Raw genomic sequence first — 26,778 nt, 5'->3', positions numbered from 1 at the left:
TAGGCTCGACGTGTTTCTGTGGGACATATTCCACTTCATCAGGAGCAGGTAATTGCTGCGTATCTAAAAAGACATATAAGTCAAAAAGTACCAAAAATTATATAATAGAGGATTGGGAGGAAAATTTGCATGGACTTACTATGCAGCTCAGATCTGGTGGTGCATGTAGACATGAACCCGCTGAACTCGGCTGAAAATGCGACTCTTCCGGGAGCTGTGGGGGTATACAAATGCCGGCAGATGGGGCACACACGTGGTGCAGCTGTCCATTCAATAAAGCTTCGGGCTTGTGATTTCATTTCCCTCCCCTTACCCCTCTCTCCCACCCCCCCACCCCCCCCATCACACCTGTTGCTTATTGAAATGTTGTTTGATTGATGCATTCAAGTCGTAACGTAACTGTTTTCTAGTTTCATGCTTTAGGGGTATTGCGGAGTCATGCATGATGTGATGGCACGGGATATCCTTACTCCGCACAACACATCAGGCATTATACCGCAGAATGAATGTATTTGAATGTATTTACTTGTTGATCGAAAATGTATTGTAATGTAATGTATTTATGCGCTGCGTCGCAGTACAGGGGAGAATGTACACCGATAAAGTATTGTTTTTTGTATATCTTTTATGCAAATAAAGATTACATTTTCAACCAATATTTATGATGATGGATGTGCGATAAACAGATATATTGAATTGACTATGTGATAAATATACTCATAGAAGCTATGTTGCTGTGACAATCGTGAAAATGAAATTTAACACAATGAACATCAATAATTAATCATTTCCATATTCGATACATTGAAAAGTATCCCAGAAAAGGTTGATTTTAAATAGTATCACATTAAATATATGTCCAATCTCAAAGTTTGATTATTTGATTTTGGACTCACACACTTTGAGATTGGCCCCTTTAATGATACGATTACATTTATTTTTTGCACGATTGTCTTATTTAAATCCGCCTTTTTTGGGATACTTTTCAATGTATCAAATATGGAAATGATTAATTATTTTTTATTTTTTTATAATCTTTTTATTGAATTTTCAACATAAAAAAAAAGATACAAACATTCGGGAAGTATAGTTCCCAATAACAGTCAAGAATAACTTCAGTTGGCTATCATATCAACATTTCCAGAACATCTCAAACTGCAGTGTAATAACGTTACTAAAATAACCGCACTAGGTACTCAACTAGTTCCTCTTAGTTAACTCGTGGGTAATTATAGCCACATACGCATCATGAGGACCGATTTGGTTGGTCAAAATGTCTATTCCATCACTGTATGTCTCCTTCATTATCACTTGGGAATAAAGTAGATTGTAGGCTTAAATGGGTCGCATCCCACCGAGTGTCCGACACCCCAGACACGGCCACCCCGAATGGGAAACATACTGTGGCCATCTCTCGCGCCGGGCCCCAGTAGGGCATTCCCTAAACCGCTGAAGGAGATCAAGTCCCCCATCACGACTTATTTATCCAGGAGATCCAAGGTAGCCATAGTTTAGACATACGGGTGGTGGACTGGTGTTTTAGGGACAAGCTACAAGTAATCTGGCTGCTAGTAAACAGTGGGTAGCTGTGTGTCTCATAGGACGAGGTATCTGGTCAAGGTTCAGGGATAGCAATGCCAGTCCAGAAATGATGAATTATTGATGTTCATTGTGTTATATTTCATTTTCACGATTGTCACAGCAACATAGCTTCTATGAGTATATTTATCACATAGTCAATTCAATATATCTGTTTATCGCGCGTCCGTCATCATAAATAGTGAACGTATAGACAATTGATTTTACAATAACTTTTTACATAGGATACACAGTTTTGCGCAGCACAACCTTTATCATTTTACATACCCTCATGCTAATGTACCGTGAGCTGTAGATATAGTAATTATTTGTAGGAGTCAAGCCTGCAAAGTTGTTTTCCAGGGTTCCTCCATGTTAAAAAGGTTGAGATAGGCTGACCCACACCATAGAAACACTAATTTGTAATTTAGCAATAAAAAAAGCATAAAAGTGTGCAAAATCTGGTGCAGATGTGCATGGTAACCAGCCAGCTTCTAACTTCAGCTTGTTCAGTTGAGCTTTGACAAAAAAAAAACCTGGAAGCTGATTGGTTTCGATGCACAGCTGCACTCTCCAGTTTTAGTAAATCAACCTCTTTGGGTCACTAAGTGAATTTAGTAAAAAATGTCAACTTTGATTAGTTTATTATGAATAATTAAAAAAAATGTCAGTTAACCCAAAATGCCTCCAGGTATATTTTTTGGGATCTACAGAATTGTGAGCCTCTGGGCTCGGGTGTCCCAAACTGCACTCCAAGTCAGGGCTCTGGCACTCCACCCCCAATGCAGTTTGTGCACCGTTCTGTAGGATTAACCATTGCATTGTGGGAGGTTGAAAGATTGTCTAAGTGGAAGTGTTGAAGCCACCTAACTGCTCTAGCCAGGATTTTGAGATCCTGGGGCATGCAGGATCACATTTATCTTGAAATAAAAGCTGCCACCTTGTAATGCCCGTCTTTGTCATATGTTTCAAACAAACGTCCTTATTATAGTGTCAGTTCACTTTCCGATTATCTTATAGGGTCATTGTTTTTTTAGTAATAATAATAATTATAAGTTTGTTAAACAATCCTGCTTACTTCCCTGTGACAGTGGTCTGGACAGCTCCTCCTGCTTCCAGGTGGTCTCTTTAATGAAGTCGCTGGCTCAAGGTGGAAGGAATATCATCTGCACCATTCACCAGCCCAGTGCCAAGCTGTTCGAGCTCTTTGACCAGGTACGTGGTTGTCTGGAGAGCCAACATTGGCAGCTATCTACTCCATTGCGTCATTTCTAAGAACCGTCCTCATTGACCCACAGCCACCGTTAGGATTCCAACACTGAGATTCCAAATTCTTTACAGGGGCGTAACTACAGGGGTTGCAGGGGTTGCGATTGCTACCGGGCCCCATGCTCCAGGGGGCCCAGTAGCAAACCAGTGGGTGAACTTCCAGGATTGCAAAAGTCACACTTGCGACCGGGCCCTGGCATTGCACCACTGTGGGGAGGCCCAAAGATTGCAGGAAGGGAGCCCACTGCAGAACTTGTGAAAGGATCCTGCTGCGGGACCGTAATAAAAGGCCATGCAACGAGAGTAAAGAGCCCCAGGATTAGTGGGAAGAGCCCTGGGCTTGAAGGGAAGTGCCCCGGCCAGGGATCTGGGGGGGCCCTTCATGGTTTCTTGCATCGGGGCCCTGAAGGCTCTAGTTACGCCTCTGATTCTTTAGGTTGCTTTGGTGGTTCTGGCACAGTGCAGACAGTTCTTTGGGATACTTAAGGCCCATATAGTGTGACTCTGGTATAAACTCAATCGTGGACAACCCAGTGCTTTCTGGCTGCTGAGAAGTCATAACATGCTCCACCAGCCACCAGAGGAACTAATACAATTCATTAAATTTTTATACTAAAAGGTTTGATTTTATGTGGTTCAATTAAGCCTATTGTAAGAATAGAGCTTCTAAACCACTAACATGAGTCAAGCACATCACGGTGTGTGCCTCAGTACTCCAGAAGGCCCCAGTCTTCTGCACTCTTATGCAGATCTGAACTTGTGCAGATCATTTCAAGTTCTGATCCACCCATACTGCCTGAAGCAAGTCACTATTGGCCACCAAGGACATTCATCACATGAAAGGACCAAAAGGTTGAGAAGAGGATGGGCTATAGCTTGACTTTCTTATTTGCATAACATTATGTCCCAGATTTAATGGGCCCCTAGAGCTCTTTGGAACAATTCTCAAAGTACATGTAGGCATCAGTAGGTGTACTAGTAGTTAAAAAGTGTTAAACACAGACTTACTTTAACCACTTCAATACTGGGCACTTTCACCCCCTTCCTGCCCAGGCCAATTTTCCCCTTTTAGCGTTGTTGCATTTTGAATGACAATTGCGCGGTCATGCAACACTGTACCTAAACCAAATTTATGTCATTTTCCCCCCACAAATAGAGCTTTCTTTTGGTGGTATTTGATCACCACAAGGTTTTTTCTTTTTTGCTAAACAAATAAAAAAAAGACCGAAAAGTTTGAAAAAAAAAAAAGTTTTTTTGTTTATGTTATACAATTTTGTAAATAAATACGTTTTTTCCTGCACTGATGAGCACTGATGAGACTGCACTGACAGGCACTGATGAGGAGGCACTGATTGGGTGGCACTGATGGGGTGGCACTGATAGGCAGCACTGATATGTGACACTGATAGGTAGCACTGATATGCAGCATTGGTGGGCACTGATAGACGGCACTGCTGGGCACTGATAGGTGGCATTGATGGGCACTGATAGGTGGCACTGATGGGCACTGATAGGTGGCACTGATGGGCACTAATGGGCACTGATAGGCAGCACTGGTGGGCACTGATGGGCACTGATAGGCGGCACTGATCGGCACTGACGGGCGGCACTGATCGGCACTAATGGACACTGATAGGCGGCACTGGTTGGAAATAATGGGCACTGGTGGCGACACTGATAGATTGCAATGATGGGCACTGGTGGGAAGCACTGATAGGGAGGGCACTGGCAGGCAGCACTGATGGGAAGGGCAATGGGGGGCTCCCTGAACCCTGATTGCCATCCCTGGTGGCCATAGTGGGCATCCCTGGGGTCATGGGTGGGCATCCCTGGGGTCACGGGTGGGCATCCCTGGTGGTTCTAGTAGCACCCCCCCCCCCCCCCCAGGGTCTGCACTGGTAATCAATGATCTGTCAGGGGAGCCGCCGATCGGCGCTCCTTTACTCGTGCCTGTCAGGCACGTACTGAGGAAAGCCGATCAACGGCTCTTCCTGTTTACTATGTGACCAGCCGTGATTGGACACGGCTGGTCACATGGTAAAGAGCCTAAGTCAGTAGGCTCTTTACGGAGATCGGAGATGCAGGGAGTCAGACTGACACCTCGCATCACCGATCTCCGCTCTGCGTGCCCCCGGGGGGCGCGCAGAGTGTATTATCCTGCCGCCGTCATATGACGTCCGGTCAGGATAATACAACCACATTCCCGCCGTCATTCTGCTATAGGGCGGGCGGGATGTGGTTAAAGAGAACCTGTCATTTGCCCATGTTCAAAACATTAGGTTCATTTTATTGTCGGCCCAACCAGTAGCAAATACTCATCTTTTTACTCTACAGCTTCATTTAGCCATCAGGAGTGATGGGAAGATGTTTTCAAGTCAGGACTCTCTCTTCATCCCCATGTGACAGCAATGGGTGCCTGAGTGAGCAATAACTAAACACCAGAGAGAATGAGTCACACGCTCCCCATCCCTAGATGTAGGAGGTAGGGATCGACCAATTATTGGCAAAGCCGATATATCGGGGGACGATATGAGGTTATTGATATTGCCAATATATTGGGAAAGTGCTTGTACCAGAGTGATGCCTGCAGCTAGAGGCATCGCCCCGGTACCGCCGTCCATAGCCGACGGTCGGCTGTCTTGTAATGACAACCGATGCGGCTGAGAAGCCGCTCGGCTGTCAATACAAGGAGTGGGAGGGGACGTCCCGCCGCCTTCCGCGGCTCGCCCGGGTCTCCCATTCCACCAGAAGACCTGGGCATCCTACCTGCACGGCCGCCGAAGACCCGATCAAAGCTGCATTCGACTCTGATCATGTACCCATGTAAAAACCTGGAAGTGATGTCATGACATCACTTCCGGGTACTCAGCGCCAAATTCAAAACAATTACAGCATTCAAAACAGCCAAGTATGGCGCTTTTAATGCTTTTAAGTGCAAAGGAGGGGTTTGGGGTCTTTTAGAAAATATCGGCCAATTTGGCCAATACGATATGCGATCACCATAATATCGGCAACAAAAAAACGATATCGTCGATCACTAGTAGGAGCGGTATGTCATTTTAGAGCTGGCAGCAGAAAGGAGCAGCAAGGAACTGAAGGAAAGATGAGTATATGCTGCTGGTGGGGCCACTATTTCAGTTCCTGTCCAGAAATGGGGGATAATGACCCAACTGCAGGCCTGTTCAATATTATGGATCCCCTAAAAGGCCCCCTAAAAAGTAAAGCACTGCAGAACTGGGCAGAAAATGGCCTGGAGCCAAGAGTCAGTCTACCTAAAATAAACAATTATTACGCTGGCCAAATGAGCAACGTGTCAATTCTTTGCTCACAGGTTGTCACTCACCAAGTGACAGAGTAACACCTCAAATAGTAAGGGGGGGGGGGGGGAATCTATGCAAACTGCGGATTATTTCTTACCCTTTCCTGCGTAGCAATCCTAACAACAATTTGTCACCAGTGACAGAATTGCAAGTGTAACATGGCCCTTAAAACTGCATTGAGTGAGTGCCAGCCTGGTGAAGAGATCTCATCCATGGGTTCCCCAAGACAGGTACATATCTTATTGGACATTCAACCTGCTGGCACTCACCTGTAGCACCTTACAAGGTAGGTGCTAGGTAAAGTATAGGGGTGCCTGTTTGCTTATCAGCAGGGCCATGATTTTCAGCTGGGTTGTCATGGTTCCAAGGTGTGGCTGTTGAGACTGGGGAGTCTCCCCACTGTGCTCAATGAGGGCTCTCATTGGGCAGTGGAGGAAACCCAACCAATGGCCCACTCAGGCTTGTATCTACCCCAGAAAGCCAGATTCTGCCGCACAGCATTCTGGGAGTGGGTATAAGTTTGAGGGGAGCACATGATGCAGTGTCTTTGGCGGGAAGCAGAGTCCCAGGAGGGAGAGTACGGCTGTCTCTCCTCCTGTCAAGAGGAATCGGGTGTCCTAGGCGGCTTGCCTGAGGTGACAGAGGGCTGAGCTGAGCTGCAGTGAGGATCTGGTGTGCCGAGTACCAGCGGAGCTGAAGGGGGGTCGAGTTTCAGGAAAGCATTCCCAGTCGTGAGTACTGCAAACTGCCCATGGGGGTCTGCCTAGTTAGAGGGGACCACTCCAGAGAAGGTCAGAGGGATCCGAGAGCTAGCTAGCCGGTGCAGGAGCAAAGGAAAGGGGGTGCCAGTGTGGACCCAGAAGAGTAAAAGGGGTGCCAGTGAGTGGGCACTGAAGTATTTAGTGTACAATGGAAGTGTACAGCGTGCAGTGTACAGTGTTGAGAGTTGCAGCAGAAGCAGTTTACTAAAGGCTACCTCAGTCAGGAAGGACTGGAGGGAGCAGTGTCAAGGACTTTTGAGCTAACCAGAGTGTCAGAAGTCAGTCTTCAATACAGTACAGCAAGTCAGTGATTTCAAGCGCCAGCAAGCGTTGGTCGGCATTCAGCGTTCCGGTGGGGAGGCTGGTTGTTGGCAGCTGTGTCCTGCAGGTTGGCGGCGGTGGAGGACGTACGGCCGTGTTCCGACGACTTCCTGCTTCCGGGCCGATGACGTCACATCTGGTTAGACGAGAGAACAGGAGGTGCGCGCGTTCAGAGCCTGACGAAGGAGCACAGATGCTCCGAACGCGCGCACAGCTGCCAACAACCAGCCTCCCCACCGGAACGCTTACACTGCGCTTACACCCGGCGCTGCACCGATCCAAATGGAAACAGATGAACCTTTACTACGCTGATTTACTCTTACCTATAAGTGAGTTACTATGTAATTTGTTTACATATTAAACCTAATGCTACACTAAGCCGGCGCCGCTCTCTCTTGCTTTCGGTCAGCCTTGTGGACCAGGAGTGTGGTGCTAAATTCAGAGGTCCAGGAAAGCTGACTGGTGGAGTAGAAGGCAGAGCAACTCTGGAAAAACAGAATCCGTGAGTACAGGGAAGCTTGCCAAAGGGTCTGCCCAGGAAGGGGACCACTCCAGTGGATAGAGTCAGTGGACAGGTGTCAGCACACACAGGCAGTGAAAGTAAAGGGGGTGCCAAGTTATTAACCCTGAAGAGAAAGGTTAAAACAGGAACTTTCTAAACTATCATCACTTCTGTGGCAAGGTGAAGCAGCGGCCTTGCCGCACTCTGCAGTTAGTTGTCCTCAAGATTGTACATAGTTCATAGTTGGAGTATCCCACTCATCCCTTCTCCCATCCCAGTTCCAAATAAAACACAAAAAAACCCAACATCCCCTGGACTAATTATTGTTTGAGCCAAGGACTTTGAATGCAGTTTTGCCTGCCATCGATTGCTAATGGTAATCCAGGGGACCCGCAAGGTGTAATTCTCAGCAGCCCTCTAGGGGGCAGTGCTACGCACGTATAACATTTCATCTTTCAATATTGGTTCTTGAGGACCAACCCTTTGATTCCCAGAGTTTATGACTAAAGCTGGGATACACACTATACAATTTTTTGTTGTTTGATTTCCTTTAGATTTAACTTCAATTATGTAGTGGGAGGGTCTGCCTGACTGCATACAAATTGAAAGTGTGTAAGTTTGACCTCATATTATAAGTTTTTGGTAAATCTAAAGGAAAAAATCTAAAGACAATTGTATAGAGTGTATCCAGCTTAACCACTTTACTGCCTACTCACTAGAGCTCTACTGCGGCAAAGTGGTTCGATAACGTCTGGCGACGTAGACCTACGTCGCCAGACATTCCCCTCTCTCGGCGGCGCGCGAGCGCTGCCGGAGGCTCGCTCCCGCTGTATTCAGTCACAGCAGGAGTCGGGCCAGGGGAGGAGCAGCGGCGATCACCGCCGCTCTTCCCCGATCGTCGGGGAATCGAGTGTGGAGATCTGCCCGCTTGTGTAAACAAAGCGGGCGGATCTCCTAAGTGACAGGCAGGGTCAGATTGCAGGGTTCAGCATAGCTGAACCTGCGATCTGTCCCTGTGTCACTCAGTCCCCTCCCCCCACACATGTCAGTAAGCACCAGGCATACATTAACCCCTCCCTCTCCAATAAAATTAACCCCTTCCCTGCCAGTGTCATTTTTACAGTAACAGTGCATATTTATAGCACTGATTACTGTAGTAATGTCACTGGTACCCCCAAAAGTGTCAAAAATGTCAGTCAAGGGTCCGATCTGTCCGCCGCAATGTCGCAGTCCCGCAAAAAAAATCGCAGATCGCCGCCATTACTCGTTAAAAAAAAAAAAACACCAAAAACGACAGAAATCTTTCCCGTAGTTAGTAAACGCAATAACTTTTGCGCAAACCAATCAAAATACGCTTATTGCGATTTTTTTTTACCAAAAATATGTAGCAGAAAACAAATTGGCCTAAAATGATAAAAAATTTTGATTTTTACATTTTTTTGGGGGGGAATTTCATATAAAAAAATTATTTTTTTTCAAAATTGTCGCTCTTTTTTTGTTTATAGCGCAAAAAGTAAAAATCGCACATGTGATCAAATACCACCAAAAGAAAGCTCTGTTTGTGGGAAAAAAAGGACGTAAATTTTGTTTGGGTATGGCATTGCATGACCGCGCAATTGTCAGTTAAAGTCGCACAGTGCCGAATCGCAAAAAGTGGCCTGGACGTAAGACAGCAAAATCCTCCGGTGGTAAAGTGGTTAATTGTGCCATGCACCTTGGTCACTGAAGGTTGCAGTTGAGGCCACCTGGACATCTACCAATACCTAGGCTTCTGCCTGGCTTGCCTTGTGATCCGGCTCTGCCCTGCCTTAGAGATATGGACAGGCCTGATCGATTTGTATGACGGTTCTGTGTGTGCAGCAGTTTCCCTGCGGTAGCTGATTGTATTATACCCCCGGGATTTACTTAGAACCTTGACTTCACTTTCTATGGACCTCCAAACACAAGTCAATTCATGAAATTGGCATTTTCCTGCAGCACTCAGATATAAATGTATGTACAAATATAACTCGACTGATTCTATCTATGTTCCACCGCTGTGAAGTCAATGATCAAAGCCTTCCCGATTTCGCACCTTGACTGTAAAATAAATCTGTTGTACTCCCGGTCAGCCAAATGGTTAAACCGATGTCGCTTTTTATAGTATTGATTTCCCGAGAGTACAGCTACCATTACCTTGTTCTCACCCCCCTCTCTGTTTTCATCCACAGCTTTATGTATTAAGTCAAGGACAATGCATCTACCGTGGGAAAGTGTCAAATCTCGTCCCCTACCTGCGAGTCCTGGGATTAAACTGCCCAACCTATCACAACCCGGCGGATTTCAGTAAGTCGAGCCAACCCAAGATCTCTTGCAGATTGCAAAACAACCTCTGACGTTTTTACAACTGCGGTTTTATGGTGAAGCGCTCTGATTGCCGTTAGAGAATCGATCGCTCTGTCTATGAAAAAGACTGATTGAATGTATTTTATTGGTTGATCAATACGAGACTGATTACTCAGAGGGACAGCCACGTTCCTCAGGAACTGCAGATGTGTGAATGTCCAGTTATTCTGTTTAGCCTTTTCCTTGTTATAGAGGTGTAACTAGAACTTTCAGGGCCCCGGTGCAAGAAAGCATGAAGGGCCCCCTGGACCCCTGGCCGGGGCCCTTCCCTTCAAGCCTGGGGCTCTTCCCACTGATGCTGGTTTGAAGGTAAAGGGTGATCACACCCAGAGGCGTAACTAGAACCTTCAGGGCCCCGGTGCAAGAAACCATAAAGGGCCCCCCCAGACCCCTGGCTGGGGCCCTTCCCTTCAAGCCTGGGGCTCTTCCCACTGATCCTGGGGCCCTTTACTCTCATTGCAGGGCCCTTTATTACGATCCCGCAGTTGGGCCCTTTCACAAGTTCTGCAGTGGGCCCCCTTCCTGCCATCTTGGGGCCTCCCCACGGTGGTGGAATGCCAGGGCCCGGTTGCAAGTGTGACCTTTGCGATCCTGGAAGTTCACCCACTGGTGTCAGTAGTTTTTATTTTTTGGTATTTTAATTGTATTATTTTTTATCATTTTATCTTATTTTTTTACAATGTCACTGACTATGACTCTGTCCATTCAGAAAAGGAAGGAGCTGGTAAATTACATATTTACCGACCCCTTCCTGGTTCTCTATTGTGACACATCCCCTGCAGTAGCCGGCAGGAGAGGGAAGGGAGCACAGTGGGGGGGGGGGGGGCAGGGGAGCACACAGGGTCTCAGAGACAGCAGAACACAAGTGAACTGGATAGGAGGGGCGGCGGGGGCAGCATACAGAGGAACCAATCTCCTCCATTTTCCTCCTAAAGCTACAGGAAGAAAAATGAGGAAAATGATTTCTCTACATGCTGCCCCCGCCGCCCCTCCTATCCAGGTGCACAGGGGAGCCACACAGGCCCCTGGAGCATGGAGCCCAGTTGCATTTGCAACCCCTGCAACCCCTGTAGTTACGCCCCTGCCTTGTTAAGTGTATGTATACATTTATGTTTGTGTGCAAGTCCATAATAAATCATACAATCAAATTGTAATGAAGGTGCTTAGATTATATGATCAGTTAGATCAGCCTTTTTCAACCAGGGTGCCTTGAGGTTCCTTCAGGAATGCCTTGGCAAAATGCTTAAAAATTGCCCAGAAATTGTATACAAGCCGATGTGGGGATGAAGGCTGCCTTTAACTTACAAAAAGCCACAGGTTTTCATTGTGCACCATTACAACCTTCTAGCTGGCGGCATCCTAACGACCAATGACATCATCGGTTGATAAGGAGGATGTCAGTTGCCTGCATGGCATCCTTGTTTGACCCTCCTCTACCCCTCTCCATCGGTGTTGGGGGTCACATTAACTGAGTGAAGGAGAAAAACAGAGGAAGAAGAGAAACATAGGAATACTAGTCAGTACCATTTTGCAAAAGTGCATTTGCTTTGGAAGAATAACTTTCCTTTAATGTTGGGTTTCCTACTTGTGTGGATGTTGCTGCATTCTGTAAAACTGTTAGAATAGTTTTTACATTTTCAGAATGGTGTGCTTCGAGACTGGCCATCATTTTTAAAGGGTGCCCCCAGATTGTCCATAATTTTTATAGGGTGCCTTGACTGAAAAAAGGTCGAGAAACACTGAGTTAGATATAGTCCAACCAGATCTCTCAGAAAAGAAAAAAATTCCAAGAGAGCTTTCCAAGTTGTAGGATTCTTATGTAAAAAAATTAAACCAATTACGATATACAGCCCAAATACCAAGTGGTCCCAGCCTTACCCGCCAGCACCCCGCGGGAGCCATTGTTTCCCAGTGCCATCCTAATATGTTAAAATGACAATGTATAGCTAGGCGTAGTCTCACTAGGTTTCCAATAGTTATTCACTAAGCTAAGCGAAAGTCGACTGCCAAGCAAACATTCTCCACCCTCTTAGCAAATAAGCTTTGCAATAATGAACCTGCAGCTGAAACAATGTCATATTACATGCATCGGTGACAGTCCCGGGACAGGGTCATCTAGCACTCAGGACGAAGATGCCAAACTGCGCCCCCCCCCAAGATGTATGCACCCCCCAAAACTAATAGAGCACTAATCTGCACACTTACCCCTAAGCATATATTCCCCAAATAAAAATTCCGCCTCCTCCCAGTACAAATCCCCACTGCTGAAATCCCCCCTCCTGGCACAAGACTTTGCCCCCCCCTCTCAGATCCTCTCTCCCCAAATCACCCCCCCTGGCACAAGTCTTTGCCCCCCCCTCCCCCGCTCAGATCCTCTCTCTCCAAATCACCCCTCCTAGCATTATTCCCCCTCCCTTCCTCAATCATCCCTATTAGCACAAATTCCCCATCCAAACAATGTACCCTCCTAGCACAAATCCTCTCCCCTTTCCCAAAACACCTGTTCTAGCACAGCCTCCCCCAAATCCCTCCTCCTAGCTCAAATCTTTTTTCCCCAACCCCCCAGCACAAATTCTCCCAAATCACCCCTCCTAGTACATGCCCCCCAATTTTCCCATCCTATAACAAACCTTACTCCCTGCTGCCCGCCAAATCCCCCCTTCTAGCACAAATCACCTTCCCCCAATCCCCTCTAGCACAAATCTCCCCCCTCCTGACAGTAATAATTTTCCCCATCCCCACCTCCCAGCATAAATCTCCCCAATCACCCTTCCGTGCACAAATCCTCCCCATATTTCCCCTCCCAGAACAAATCTCCCTGCAATTCCTCCAGCACAAATCCCCACTTCCAGCACAAATCCCCCCCACATTTCCCCTCCTAGAAAAAACATCCCCCACCCCCCAAATCCCCCCTCCCAGAACAAATCTCCTCTCTGCAATTCCCCCAGCACAAATCCCTCCTTCCCCTCTTCCAGCACAAATCACCCCCAAGTAATCTTACTCCTGTCACCCCCCAAATTCTCTCTCCCAGCAAAAATCCCCCATCCTAGAACAAATTTTACTTCTGTGACTCCTCAAATTCACCCTTCTAGCACAAATATTTCCCCCACCAAAAATGCCTCTTCCAAGAACAAATCTTACCCCTGTCACCCCAAATTGTCCTCTTCCAGCACAAATCCCCCCACCTAGCACTATTCCTCTACTCCTTCCCCCTACTAGCAAACCCTCATCTCCAGCACCAATGTTTTTTACTCTGTCCACACTATGGATCCTACCTGGAGGTAATGTCAGACAGGGAGTGCAGAGGCAGTGCAAGAGTGAACAGGGAACACTAGTATGTATTGTGCTGTCATTAGATTAGGATGATTAAACAGAACCTATGCCCCTTATATTAGGTCTCACTCTTAGTCCCCCTTTATATCAGGAAGCCTTATCAGAGTCCCTCTTTTTATCAGGGTCCCCATCAGAGTACCTCTTAGATCAGGTGTCCCCATCCGAGTATCCCTTACTTTAGGGCCCCATCAGAGCACCCCTACATTAGGTGTCCCTATCAGAGACCCCACTTACATTAGGTGTCCCCATTAGAGTATTCCTTAAATCAGGGTCCCCATCAGAGTACCCCTTACATCAGAGGTCCCTTTCAGAATACACCTTACATCGGGGTCCCCATCCGAGTATCCCTTAGATCAAGTGCCCCCATCAGAGTACCCATTGCATCAGGGGTCCCTATCAGAATACACCTTACATCAGGGTCCTCATCAGAGTACCCCTTATATCAAGTGTCCCCATCAGAAACCCCTCTTACATCAGGAGTTCCCATCAGAGTACCCCTTACATCAAGTGTCCCCATCAGAAACCCCTCTTACATCAGGAGTTCCCATCAGAGTACCCCTTACATCAAGTGTCCCTATCAGAATACCCCTTACATCAGGTGTCCCTATCAGAGTACCCCTTACATCAGGTGTCTCTATCAGAGTACCCCTTACATCAGGTGTCCCCATCAGAGTACCCCTTACATCAGGTGTCCCCATCAGAGTACCCCTTACATCAGGTATCCCTATCAGAGTACCCCTTACATCAGGTATTCCTATCAGAGTACCCCTTACATCAGGTGTCCCCATCAGAGTACCCCTTACATCAGGTGTCCCCATCAGAGTACTTCTTACTTTACGGCCCAATCAGAGGACCCCTTACATCAGGGTCACCATCAGAGTAACCCTTACATCAGGTGCCCCCATTAGAGTACCCCTTACATCAGGTGCCCCCATTAGAGTACCCCTTACATCAGGGTCCCCCATCAGAGCACCCCTTACATCAGGGTCACCATCAGAGTAACCCTTACATCAAGTGCCCCCATTAGAGTACCCCTTACATCAGGGTCCCCCATCAGAGCACCCCTTACATCAGAGTCACCATCAGAGTAACCCTTACATCAGGTGCCCCCATTTAAGTACTCCTTACATCAGGGTCCCAATCAGAGTACCCCTTACATCAGGTGTCCCCCTCCAAGTCCCTCCCCCATTACATCAGCGCCCCCCCTTACATCAGGGTCCCCATCAGAGTACCCCTTACATCAGGTGTCCCCCTCCAAGACCCCCATTACATCAGCGCCCCCCCTTACATCGGGGTCCCCATCAGAGTACCCCTTACATCATATGCCCCCATCAGAGTCCCCTCTTACATCAGGGTCCCCATCAGGGTCTCCCCTTATATCCGGGTCCCCATCAGAGTACCTCATACATCAGGGGTCCCTATCAGAATACACCTTACATCAGGGTGCCCATCAGAGTCCCCCTTACATCAGATTCTTCCATCAGAGTATCTCATACATCAGGGGTCCCTATCAGAATACAATTCACATCAGGGTACCTCATACATCAGGGGTCCCTATCAGAATACAATTCACATCAGGGTCCCCATCAGGGTACCTCATACATCAGGGGTCCCTATCAGAATACATCTTACATCACATGTCCCCATCAGAGTACTCCTTATATTAATTGTCCCCATGGGGCAGAACTAAAAATTGGGGGGCACAGCCCACCCCAGGACCCCCCTAGATCTGGGCCTGATTTCACCTATACATTAAGCTGTTTTTGGCAACTTCAATTGATTTGCTTTCAGATTGGAAAAAAAAGGGGGAAATCACTGAAGGTTAAATGAGGCTGATTCATTATATGACTCCTTGTAGATCCAACTAAAAATAAAACAAAAAATATCTGCTCTCTAACAAACAGCTGAAGTGCCTCTTCCAGGGTGCATGTGACCGCATGCCAAGGCATTTGGTCTTGTTGACCGGTCATTGTCCTATAGTAGCAGTTTCTACAAGGAAGGATTTTCGTGGTCCTGTTCTCTTCTGTGATATTCAAGGTGGTCAGGGTAGTGGAGGACCATCTTATATACAAAGAGGTCTGCCTGAAAACTAGTCACCAATCAATATTACCAATAATATCAGTGTGAGCCTTGAAACAAGGACGGCTTCTGTAAAATCAATCCCTTCTTCTCTTGTAAAGTTTCATTTCTTAGAAGGGTAAAGAAATGCTAATATTGGAGTAGTAATGAAATCTTGGGAAAGAGTTTTTTAACGGATACATCATGGGTGGAACATCTTTAGCCTCTAGTGCCATCTAATGGCCAAATAGTAGAATACCACTTGTTTTTGATAATTAAGCTGGCAAGAGTATATACAGTATATATATATATATATATATATATATATATATATATATATATATATATTTTTTTTTTTTTTATTTATTTAATTTGTATTATGACCCTGACAACAAAGGGGGGGGAGGTGAACTCTCAACACAAGTTGGTGTTCTTATTCTGTAGATTATTCAATAAAAAAATTAACTCTTGACTCTATTACCATTTAGTGTTATGTGTCCTTACTGCCGTCTACTGGACCTTCTCTTTTTTTTATGGGGATTGCTTTGATGTGTAGAAGCTGCATCATTGCACTGATTCGGAATAAATGGTAATTCACAATATTGGACAGTCCTAGCATCCCTTTACCAGGGTCTTTCTGCTCAGGGGGCAGGAAGGATGTCCTGATCATGTGACCCCTGTGATTGGCTGTCACAGTGGTCACATAATTGGCAGCTGGTCCCGCCAGATCCCAATAGTCACTAGAGACCGGGAACTGTCTTTGACAGCTCAGTCACTGTGCTTGGAATGCACAGTGAGTGCTCTCTCAGCACAGAAAACTCACTCCTAAAAAAAAAAAAAAAAAAAAAAAAAAAAAATAAAACTCACTCCTCCATGGGCACATATGTGTGGCATCAAAGAGGGTGCGCTTCAACAACCCACAAACAACATTGCGTTACATGGGTGACAAGAGGTTAATAATAGGAGATCTTAGCATCTCTTATTTGTGCCGTCCCAGGTTTTTATTACTGTTGGGTCCACAGTGGGGAAATTTTCCTTCACTTCTTGTCCTGATGATGCCCTCTGTGTCAAGGTGTACCAGGGTGTCACTGGCACAGGAAGTGAGAGAGAGGACGCAGGCAGCAATAAATACCTGACAGAGGTTCCAACCCTTCTTGGGTTTGTTGACAGCAAACAAAAAGATTTCTTACAACTGGGCTTAGAAATGAATATTAGAAACAATAATAATAATATGTAATAATAATAGCAATAATAATAATAATAATAATAATAATAATAATAATAATAATATTATTATTAATAACAATAATACAAAAAATATGAAAATTATAATATAAAATAATAAAAAAATAACAATATAAAAATATTTAAAAAAAAATTGATAACAGTATAAAAATAATACAAACAATAATAATAATTTAAAAAAGATTTCTTACAACTGGGCTTAGAAATGAATATTAGAAGAAAAATAATAATAATAATAACAATAATATGTAACAATAATAATAACAATAATAATAATAATATTAATAATAATACCAAAAATATAAAAATAATAATATAAAATAACAATATTAAAATATTTTAAAAAATTGGCAACAGTATAAACATAATACAAAAAATTATAATAATTTAAAAGATTTCTTACAACTGGGCTTAGAAATGAATATTAGAAGAAAAAAAAATAATAATAATAATATGTAACAATAGTAATAATAATAATAATAATAATATTAATACCAACAATATAAACATAATAATATAAAATAATAAACAAAATAACAATATAAAAATATTTAAAAAATTGGCAACAGTATAAACATAATACAAAAAATAATAATAATTTAAAAAAGATTTCTTACAACTGGGCTTAGAAATGAATATTAGAAAGAAAAATAATAATAATATGTAACAATAATAATAACAATGATAATAATAATAATAATAATATTAATAATAATACCAAAAATATAAAAATAATAATATAAAATAATAAACAAAATAACAATATAAAAATATTTAAAAAAATTGGCAACAGTATAAACATTATACAAAAAATAATAATAATTTAAAAAAGATTTCTTACAACTGGGCTTAGAAATGATTATTAGAAAAAAAAATGATAATAATAATATGTAACAATAATAATAACAATGATAATAATAATAATAATAATAATAATAATAATAATAATAATAATAATAATAATATTAATAATAATACCAACAATATAAAAATATTAATATAAAATAATAAATAAAATAACAATAAAAAAATATTTTAAAAAATTGTTAACAGTATAAAAATAATACAAAAAGTAATAATAATTTAAAAAATATTTCTTACAACTGGGCTTAGAAATTAATTTTGGAAATAAAAATAATAATAATAGTTTGTAACAATAATAATAATAATAATAACAATAATAATAATAATAACAATCATAATAGTAATAATAATAATATTAATACCAACAATATAAAATAATAATATAAAATAATAAACAAAATAACAATATAAAAATACTTAAAAAAAAATCAGTAACAGTATAAAAATAATATAAAAAATAATAGTAATTTAAAAAAAGATTTCTTACAACTGGGCTTAGAAAGGAATATTAGAAATAAAAATAATAATAATAATATGTAACAATAATAATATTCATAATAATACCAACAATATAAAAATATTAATATAAAATAATAAAAAAATAACAATATAAAAATATTTAAAAAAATTGGTAACAGTATAAAAATGATACAAAAAATAATAATAATTTAAAAAAGATTTCTTACAACTGGGCTTAGAAATGAATATTAGAAATAAAAATAATAATAATAGTATGTAACAATAATAATAATAACAATAATAATAATAATAATAATAATAATAACAACAATCATAATAGTAATAATAATAATATTAATACCAACAATATAAAATAATAATATAAAATAATAAACAAAATAACAATATAAAAATACTTAAAAAAAATTAGTAACAGTATAAAAATAATACAAAAAATAATAGTAATTTAAAAAAGATTTCTTACAACTGGGCTTAGAAAGGAATATTAGAAATAAAAATAATAATAATATGTAACAATAATAATATTCATAATAATACCAACAATATAAAAATATTAATATAAAATAATAAAAAAATAACAATATAAAAATATTTTAAAAAATTGGTAACAGTATAAAAATAATACAAAAAATAATAATAATTTAAAAAAGATTTCTTACAACTGGGCTTAGAAATGAATATTATAAATAAAAATAATAATAATAATAATACTATGTAACAATAATAATAATAATAATAATAATAATAATATTAATACCAACAATATAAACATAATAATATAAAATAATAAACAAAATAATATAAAAATCTTTAAAAAAAATTGGTAACAGCATAAAAATAATACAAATAATAATAATTTAAATAATAAAATAATACATAATAAAAAAATGATAATAAATATTGGTCTTTATACTGTTAAGTTTCAATGTTAATGAAATGTTTGCCCTCTTGCTGATTATAGTAATGGAAGTGGCGTCTGGAGAGTATGGAGACCAGAACCCCCGGCTGGTCCGAGCCGTACAGGACATGTCTAGCACGGAGCAGAAGAGGGACCATTGTGGGGAGAATGAACCCAACCCATTTATGTGGCACAAACCGGCTGATGAGGTATATAGGAAAAACAAAAAATACTTTATTATACAATGTATAACTGCATGAATGTAACAAACATCAACAACATGTCCACAGTTTTGACCCTCTGTTCCCAATTCTTACTTTACAAAAAATACATCTTGGTCTTCTTATAGTTTATTTCTTATATATGCTTTTTCAGTGGTCAATATACAGGCCTACTGAACTGAAAATGGAACATCTGCTTTCCATTGATTAAAATGGAATGGAAAGAACCTGACATGGTCAAATCTGTAGCATGTTTCAGTTTTAAAAACAAAAGAGTAAATGATAAGGAAAAAGTTCATTCTTCTTTGCATTAATGCTAATAGTAATGTTTCTGTATCAATACCATATAGTCTTACACCTTATCAGGTTATCTGACAATAATGTATATATAATTTGCAGGACGCTTCACCCACTGAAGGATGTCACAGCTTCTCAGCCAGCTGTCTCACCCAGTTCTGTATCCTATTTAAGAGAACCTGTCTTAGTATTATGAGAGACTCGGTAAGTTTCTGGATTCTGCATATATACATATAAACATATATACTGTATTTATTTATATACGTTTGGGACATAAATAAACTACAGACAGTCATGAAGTGGTGATTTTAAAGTGATAACCTACCTTGTCAGCCCTCTATGTCAAAGCAATTAAAGTGATTGTAAAGTCTCATTTTTTTTAAAAATAACAAACCTGTTATACTTACCTCCTCTGTGCAGTTGGTTTTGCACAGAGCAGCCCGGATCCTCCTCTTCTCGGGTCCCTCTTTGGGTCTCCTGGCCCCTCCCTCCTGTTGAGTGCCCCCACAGCAAGCAGCTTGCTATGGGGACACTCCATTCACACACGGAGCTGCCATTCGGCCCCGCCCCTCTCTTTCCTGATTGGAGAACTGACAGCAGCGGGAGCCAATGGCGCCGTGGCTGTGTCTCAGCCAATCAGGAATGAGAGTCCCATGCAGCTGAGGGACTCATGGACCTTACTGGACAGAGAGGGGACACAGGTAAGTATTAGGGGGGCTGCTACACACAGATAGCTTTTTAGCATAATGCATAGAATACATTAAGATAAAAAATAATCAGTGTGAAGGTGATGAAATCAGGCATCGTATATCCAGAATGAATAAAAGTGTATGAAGTCCCAAAATATAACTCCTTGTGTACTTGAAAAAAAATCCAGGAATATCCCAGGTGACACTCAGGAGAGAGTTTATATTTATAAATATAAATAATTTGCAAATCGTGGGACACCCATGTGATTCCTGTGACTTGCAATGGCACCCCAAACGCGGCGCGATTTTGCCATGATTGGCGCCCAACGAATTGCGGTAAAATCGCGCAAACAGAATTGCGGGACGCCTGTCGTCCAAAAAAAGTACAAGAACTTATTTTGGGCCACAGCCGTCCCATGATTCTGGCGCGATTTTCCCGTGATTCGTCAGACGACAATCGCGTTACATTTGGGGTGCCATTGCAAGTCACAGGAATCGCACGGGCGTCCCGCGATTTGCAATGATTCGGGATCGTGGGCAGAATCGCAGGTATTCTGCCCGCGGTCCGAGATGCCTATATGTGAACGGAGCCTAAATCCCCCCCCACCCCCCATGTGTTCAATAAACCGTTGCCCTGATCTTGGGTGACATAAAAAATTGCAGGGACCATAATCTTTTTCTCCAGATTCCCTGCAGAAAATATATCATGTGTAGGGAGTTTAACCACTTTACCACCGGAGGATTTTGCTGTCTTACGTCCAGGCCACTTTTTGCGATTCGGCGCTGTGCGACTTTAACTGACAATTGCGCGGTTGTGCGACGCTGTACCCAAACGAAATTTACGTCCTTTTTTTCCAACAAACAGAGCTTTCTTTTGGTGGTATTTGATCACCTGTGCGATTTTTACTTTTTGCGCTATAAACAAAAAAATCTTCAATGAGGAATCCCCTAGGGGTGGGACTTTTTAGGCACTAATATGACAACAACATTAACAATGCATGAGAATTCAGAATAATTATTTTAACTTTATTAAAGGAATAACAAGGTACAAATAAGTTTAAAAATAATGGCAAGTCGTGTGCAGTATATTAGACCACATAGCAGATAACTACCGCTGTGTTACAAGGTAAATTCCCCAGACTTGCCATTATTTTTAAACTTATTTTTACCTTGTTATTCCTTTAATAAAGTTAAAATAATTATTTTGAATTCTCATGCATTGTTAATGTTGTTGTCATTAGTGCCTAAAAAGTCCCACCCCTAGGGGATTCCTCATTGAAGATTTCATTGTTCAGGGATGTGGCACATCTTTGGGGACCCCACATGAGCGTACCAGTTATAAACAAAAAAAGAGCGTTTATTTTGAAAAAATAACAATATTTTTAACTTTTTTTTTATATGAAATTCCCCCCCAAAAAAATGTAAAAATCAAAATATTTTTAAATTTTTGGCCAATTTGTTTTCTGCTTCATATGTTTGGTAAAAAAATCACAATAAGCGTATTTTGATTGGTTTGCGCAAAAGTTATTGCGTTTACTAACTAAGGGAAAGATTTCTGTCATTTTTGGTGTTTTATTTTCTAATGCGTAATGGCGGCGATCTGGGAGGGATCTGAGGGAGCTTGTTGGACAGTGGAGGAAACTCAGCCAGTGACACATCAGGTTTTATGACAGTCCCAGTGGGAGGGCATTCCTGTAATGCAGCCTGGGATTGATCATAAATACTGAGGGGACATGTGAGAGGGGGTCTTTGGCGGGAAGCAGAGTCCCAGGAGGAGGTAGACGGCTGTCTCTCCTTCTGCTGTGTATGAGGAAGGTAGACTTAGGCGGTCGGCCTAGTGAACCAGGTGTGGAGCTGAGCTGCAGAAGATCCGGTGTAGCTGACAGTGGAGCGGCTGGCAGAGTCTCCCGGAAAAAACAGTGTCCGTGAGAGTGAGAGCGATAACACCAAATTTAACACACCTGCTCCCCATTCACACCTGAGACCTTGTAACACTAACGAGTCACATGAAACCGTGGAGGGAAATGACTAATTGGGCTCAATTTGGACATTGTCACTTAGGGGTGTACTCACTTTTGTTGCCAACAGTTTAGACATTAATGGCTTTGTGTTGAGTTATTTTGAGGGGACAGCAAATTTACACTGTTATACAAGCTGTACACTCACTACTTTACATTGTAGCAAAGTGTCATTTCTTCAGTGTTGTCACATGAAAAGATATAATAAAATATTTACAAAAATGTGAGGGGTGTACTCACTTTTGTGAGATTTATATATTTTTTTTTTTCAAAATTGTCTGTTTTTTTTATAGCTCAAAAAATAAAAAAACGTAGAGATGATCAAATACCACAAAAAAGAAAACTCTATTTGTGGGAGAAAAGGACATACATTTTATTTGGGTACAGCGTTGTATGACCGTGCAATTGTCAGTTAAAGTAACGCAGTACCATTTTGCAGAAAATGTCCTGGTCATAAATTGGGGTAAATCTTCTGGAGGTCAAGTGGTTAATTTGCAGGAATTTTCTCTCACTTCCTGTTTGGCTATTGGACAGGAAGTGGGACACAGATGGCAAAAAATTAACCAACAGGGGTTTAAACCCTCTCTTACTCTTTCCAAAAGGAAAAAAAAGTTTTGCCTGTAGTTCTACTATAACATGTGTATGGCAGCTATTGTGTCCTGCATTGAGGACATCATTGCTCGGTCACTGGCTTGTGTTCAGTAACAACGACACTAATAACGCAGGACTTTCTCTGCATTTTTAGGTGCTGACCCACCTCCGTATCACATCGCACATAGGGATCGGGCTGCTCATAGGATTACTGTATCTTGGAATTGGAAATGAGGCGAAAAAAGTCCTGAGCAACTCGGGTTTTCTCTTCTTCTCCATGCTCTTTCTGATGTTTGCCGCCCTCATGCCAACAGTCCTCACCTGTGAGTATTACTTCTGCTTTTTTTCTTGTGGATCAGTGTTCATTGACTGTGATCAACTTGTGGGAACCAGTGAGAACACAGTCCGGAATACACCTCCTGCACCATTTCTTGGTTCCTCTCCCTACCCACCTCCAGCACCATTTTTTGGTTCCACCCCCTACCCACCTCCTGCACCATTTCTTGGTTCAACCCCCTACCCACCTCCTGCACCTTTTCTTGGTTCCTCTCCCTACCCACCTCCAGCACCATTTCTTGGTTCCACCCCCTACCCACCTCCTGCACCATTTCTTGGTTCCACCCCCTACCCACCTCCTGCACCATTTCTTGGTTCCTCCCCCTACCCACCTCCTGCACCATTTCTTGGTTCCTCTCCCTACCCACCTCCTGCACCATTTCTTGGTTCCACCCCCTACCCACCTCCTGCACCATTTCTTGGTTCCTCTCCCTACCCACCTCCTGCACCATTTCTTGGTTCCTCTCCCTACCCACCTCCTGCACCATTTCTTGGTTCCTCTCCCTACCCACCTCCTGCACCATTTCTTGGTTCCTACCTACCTCCCGCATAATTTCTTGGTTCCACCCCCTACCCACCTCCTGCACCATTTCTTGGTTCCACCCCCTACCCACCTCCTGCACCATTTCTTGGCTCTACCCCCTACCCACCTCCTGCACCATTTCTTGGTTCCTACCCACCTCCTGTACAATTTCTTGATTCCACCCCCTACCCACCTCCTGCACCATTTCTTGGTTCCACCCCTACCCACCTCCTGCACCATTTCTTGGTTCCACCCCCTACCCACCTCCTGCACCATTTCTTGGTTCCACCCCCTACCCACCTTCTTCGCCATTGCTTGGTTCCACACCCTACCCACCTCCTGCACCATTTCTTGGTTCCACCCCCTACCCACCTCCTGCACCATTTATTGGTTCCACCCCCTACCCACCTCCTGCACTATTTCTTGGTTCCTACCTACCTCCTGCACCATTTCTTGGTTCCACCCCCTACCCACCTCCTGCACCATTTCTTGGTACAACACTCTACCCACCTCCTGCACCATTTCTTGGTACAACACCCTACCCACCTCCTGCATAATTTCTTGGTTCCGCTTCCTACCCGACTCATGCACCATTTCTTAGTTCAACCCTCTACCCACCTCCCAGTTTTAGAGAATACAGAACCAAGTAACAATTGTGGTACTTTTTTTCTATACGTAGCACCCTCCTAGGTAGGTGCTAGGAAAAAAGCATCTTTTGCTCCTTCTGCTTATCAGGGGAGCCTGATCTATTAGTTTGCCTGTCACATGTTTCCAGGTGTGATTCACTGGGTCTGAGGGAGTGTCCCCACTGTATCCAATGAGGGAGCTTGTTGGACAGTGGAGGAAACCCAGCCAGTGACACATCAGGTTTTATGACAGTCCCAGTGGGAGGGCATTCCTGTAATGCAGCCTGAGATTGATCATAAATACTGAGGGGACATGTGAGAGGGGGTCTTTGGCGGGAAGCAGAGTCCCAGGAGGAGGTGGACGGCTGTCTCTCCTTCTGCTGTGTATGAGGAAGGTAGACTTAGGCGGTCGGCCTAGTGAACCAGGTGTGGAGCTGAGCTGCAGAAGATCCGGTGTAGCTGACAGTGGAGCGGCTGGCAGAGTCTCCCGGGAAAAACAGTGTCCGTGAGTACCTGGAGATTTGCCTAAGGGTCTGCCCAGGAAGGGGGACCACTCCAGTGAAGTCAGGGGATCAAGGAGCTAGCTCACACAGAGAGTATTACAGAAAAGGGGGTGCCAGATAGATAACCCTGAAGAATAGGAACAAAGGGGGTGCCAGGAAGGGCCCTGAATATTGTTCTGCAGTACAGTCAAGTTTACCTCAATAGTTCATTAACTACTTCTTCACCGCTACTGACAAGGTGAATCAGCGGCCTTGCCACATTCAGCATTATTCAGTCATCCCAGCAGATTGTGCATAGTTATATAAGTTGGAGTATCCCATCATTCCCTTCTCCTACCCAAGCTCTCAATAAAAACACAAAAAACAAACCTTACTGAGCCAAAACACTTGGGAAAATGTTGAACTGTCATGCTGTTGCTAATGGTAACCCAGGGGAACCCGTAACCAGCAACTCCCAAGGGAGTAGCGCTACATATACAAAAGTAATTTGTATAGAATTTGTTAATGATAACAAGAAAAGCAATAAAATAGATGCCATGCAGCCAGCAATAATAGATCCCCCAGCAACAATGTACCACCCACAAAAAAATACCCCCTTCCCCAGTAACAATGATCCCCAGCAGCAATAATAGATCTCCATGCAACCAGCACCAATAGACTTTCCAACAACATTGGATTAGCGCAACAAAATACCTCCCCAGCAACCATAGACCTCCAGCAGCAACAACAGATTTCCCTGCAACCAGCATCACTTATTTTCCTCCAAGCAACAACTGACCCCCAGCAACAGTAGCTCAATAGACCTCCTTAGCAACCTTACCCCCCCCCCCGGCCCCCCCCAAAAAAAAGATCCCTTCCAGCAACAATAGATCTCCTGAACTTCGGACAAATACATACATTCAGTACTAGAGGTGCCGGAACTGCGTTCCTCCACAATCCCGCTGAAAAAATGACCTGCTTACCAGTAATCTTGTGTGGAGAAAATGCAGGAGAACGCCATTCTCCAGAGTGGGCGAGCTTATGGACATGATTGGAAGACACGCTTAGGGGTCTGTTTATAAAAAAAAATGTCATAGCTATTCGTCCAATGAATCTGTATGTACATTGGGGGCAGTGCTTTAAGTGGGCAGGTATGCACTGGTACTCTGCACTGGTACCGCCACTTCCAAATATGGCTTTTGAGCATACCGCCACCTCTCCGTGCGCCTTAGCGTACCAGTACGCTCATTTTGGACATCTGCGCCCTCAATTGCCCCCCCAAGAATATTTCCCACTCCAGAGCCAGACCAGTCACCACCAGTGAGTCCTCCTGCTCCGGAAGTCCCAGCCCAGGCCAAGTGGGGGTGCTCTGTGGGGACCCTGATGTGGGGTGGGGGGGGGGGGACAAAATTTATAGGCTATAATAGAGTACCGGCACCTCTTTTGGGCCACTTAAAGCACTGATTGGGTTTTTTTTTTTACTAAAACTGGAGAGTGCTCTTCAAAGAAACCAATCATCCAGGTTTTAGCCCTTGCTCACATTGAGTGCAGCTTTGAAATCATGCGACACATAAACTCGCACGATTTTAAAGCACATTTCAGTCTGACTTCAGGGGGGGCGTCTTGTAAGACATCTGTGCCGGTTCATGTACAGGTGTCTATTGAAGTCGCCTCCCAGTTACAAAAAGTAGTGCAGGAACTGCTTTTGGAAATTGGTGTGGGGCTGCAAAGTCGGCGTCGCACCAATTAGGACGATACCATTGCCAGGAACAGGCTGCGATTTATCATGCGATTATACCTGTCAAATCACATGTCAAATTGTGGCAATATAAATGGGGTTTTAGTGGCGACTTTGCGGCACCGCATCGATTTACAAACGTAGTTCCTGCACTACTTATGGCGAATTCGGGGGCGAATGCAATAGACATCGCCGCATGAACCCTGCACAGATGTCTTTCAAGATGCCCCCCGAAGTTGGACT

General features: G+C 43.1%; 1 protein-coding gene across 1 annotated transcript in view; it reads left to right on the top strand.

Moving 5' to 3' along the window:
* ABCG1 (ATP binding cassette subfamily G member 1) overlaps positions 1 to 26,778 on the top strand; it is a 163,255-nt gene that overhangs the window by 119,660 nt on the left and 16,817 nt on the right. The window contains exons 7-11 of the mRNA XM_082246242.1: positions 2,670 to 2,793; positions 9,962 to 10,076; positions 19,078 to 19,223; positions 19,635 to 19,736; positions 22,985 to 23,153. Coding sequence (XP_082102368.1) covers positions 2,670 to 2,793; positions 9,962 to 10,076; positions 19,078 to 19,223; positions 19,635 to 19,736; positions 22,985 to 23,153 — 656 coding nt within the window. The remainder of the gene's footprint in view (positions 1 to 2,669; positions 2,794 to 9,961; positions 10,077 to 19,077; positions 19,224 to 19,634; positions 19,737 to 22,984; positions 23,154 to 26,778) is intronic.

Source organism: Pelophylax lessonae (genome assembly GCF_965119305.1).
Source record: "Pelophylax lessonae genome assembly, chromosome: 2".
Taxonomy (NCBI): Eukaryota; Metazoa; Chordata; class Amphibia; order Anura; family Ranidae; genus Pelophylax; species Pelophylax lessonae.
The sequence above is the reverse complement of the archived record's forward strand: the minus strand, read 5'-3'. Positions and strand labels throughout refer to the sequence as shown.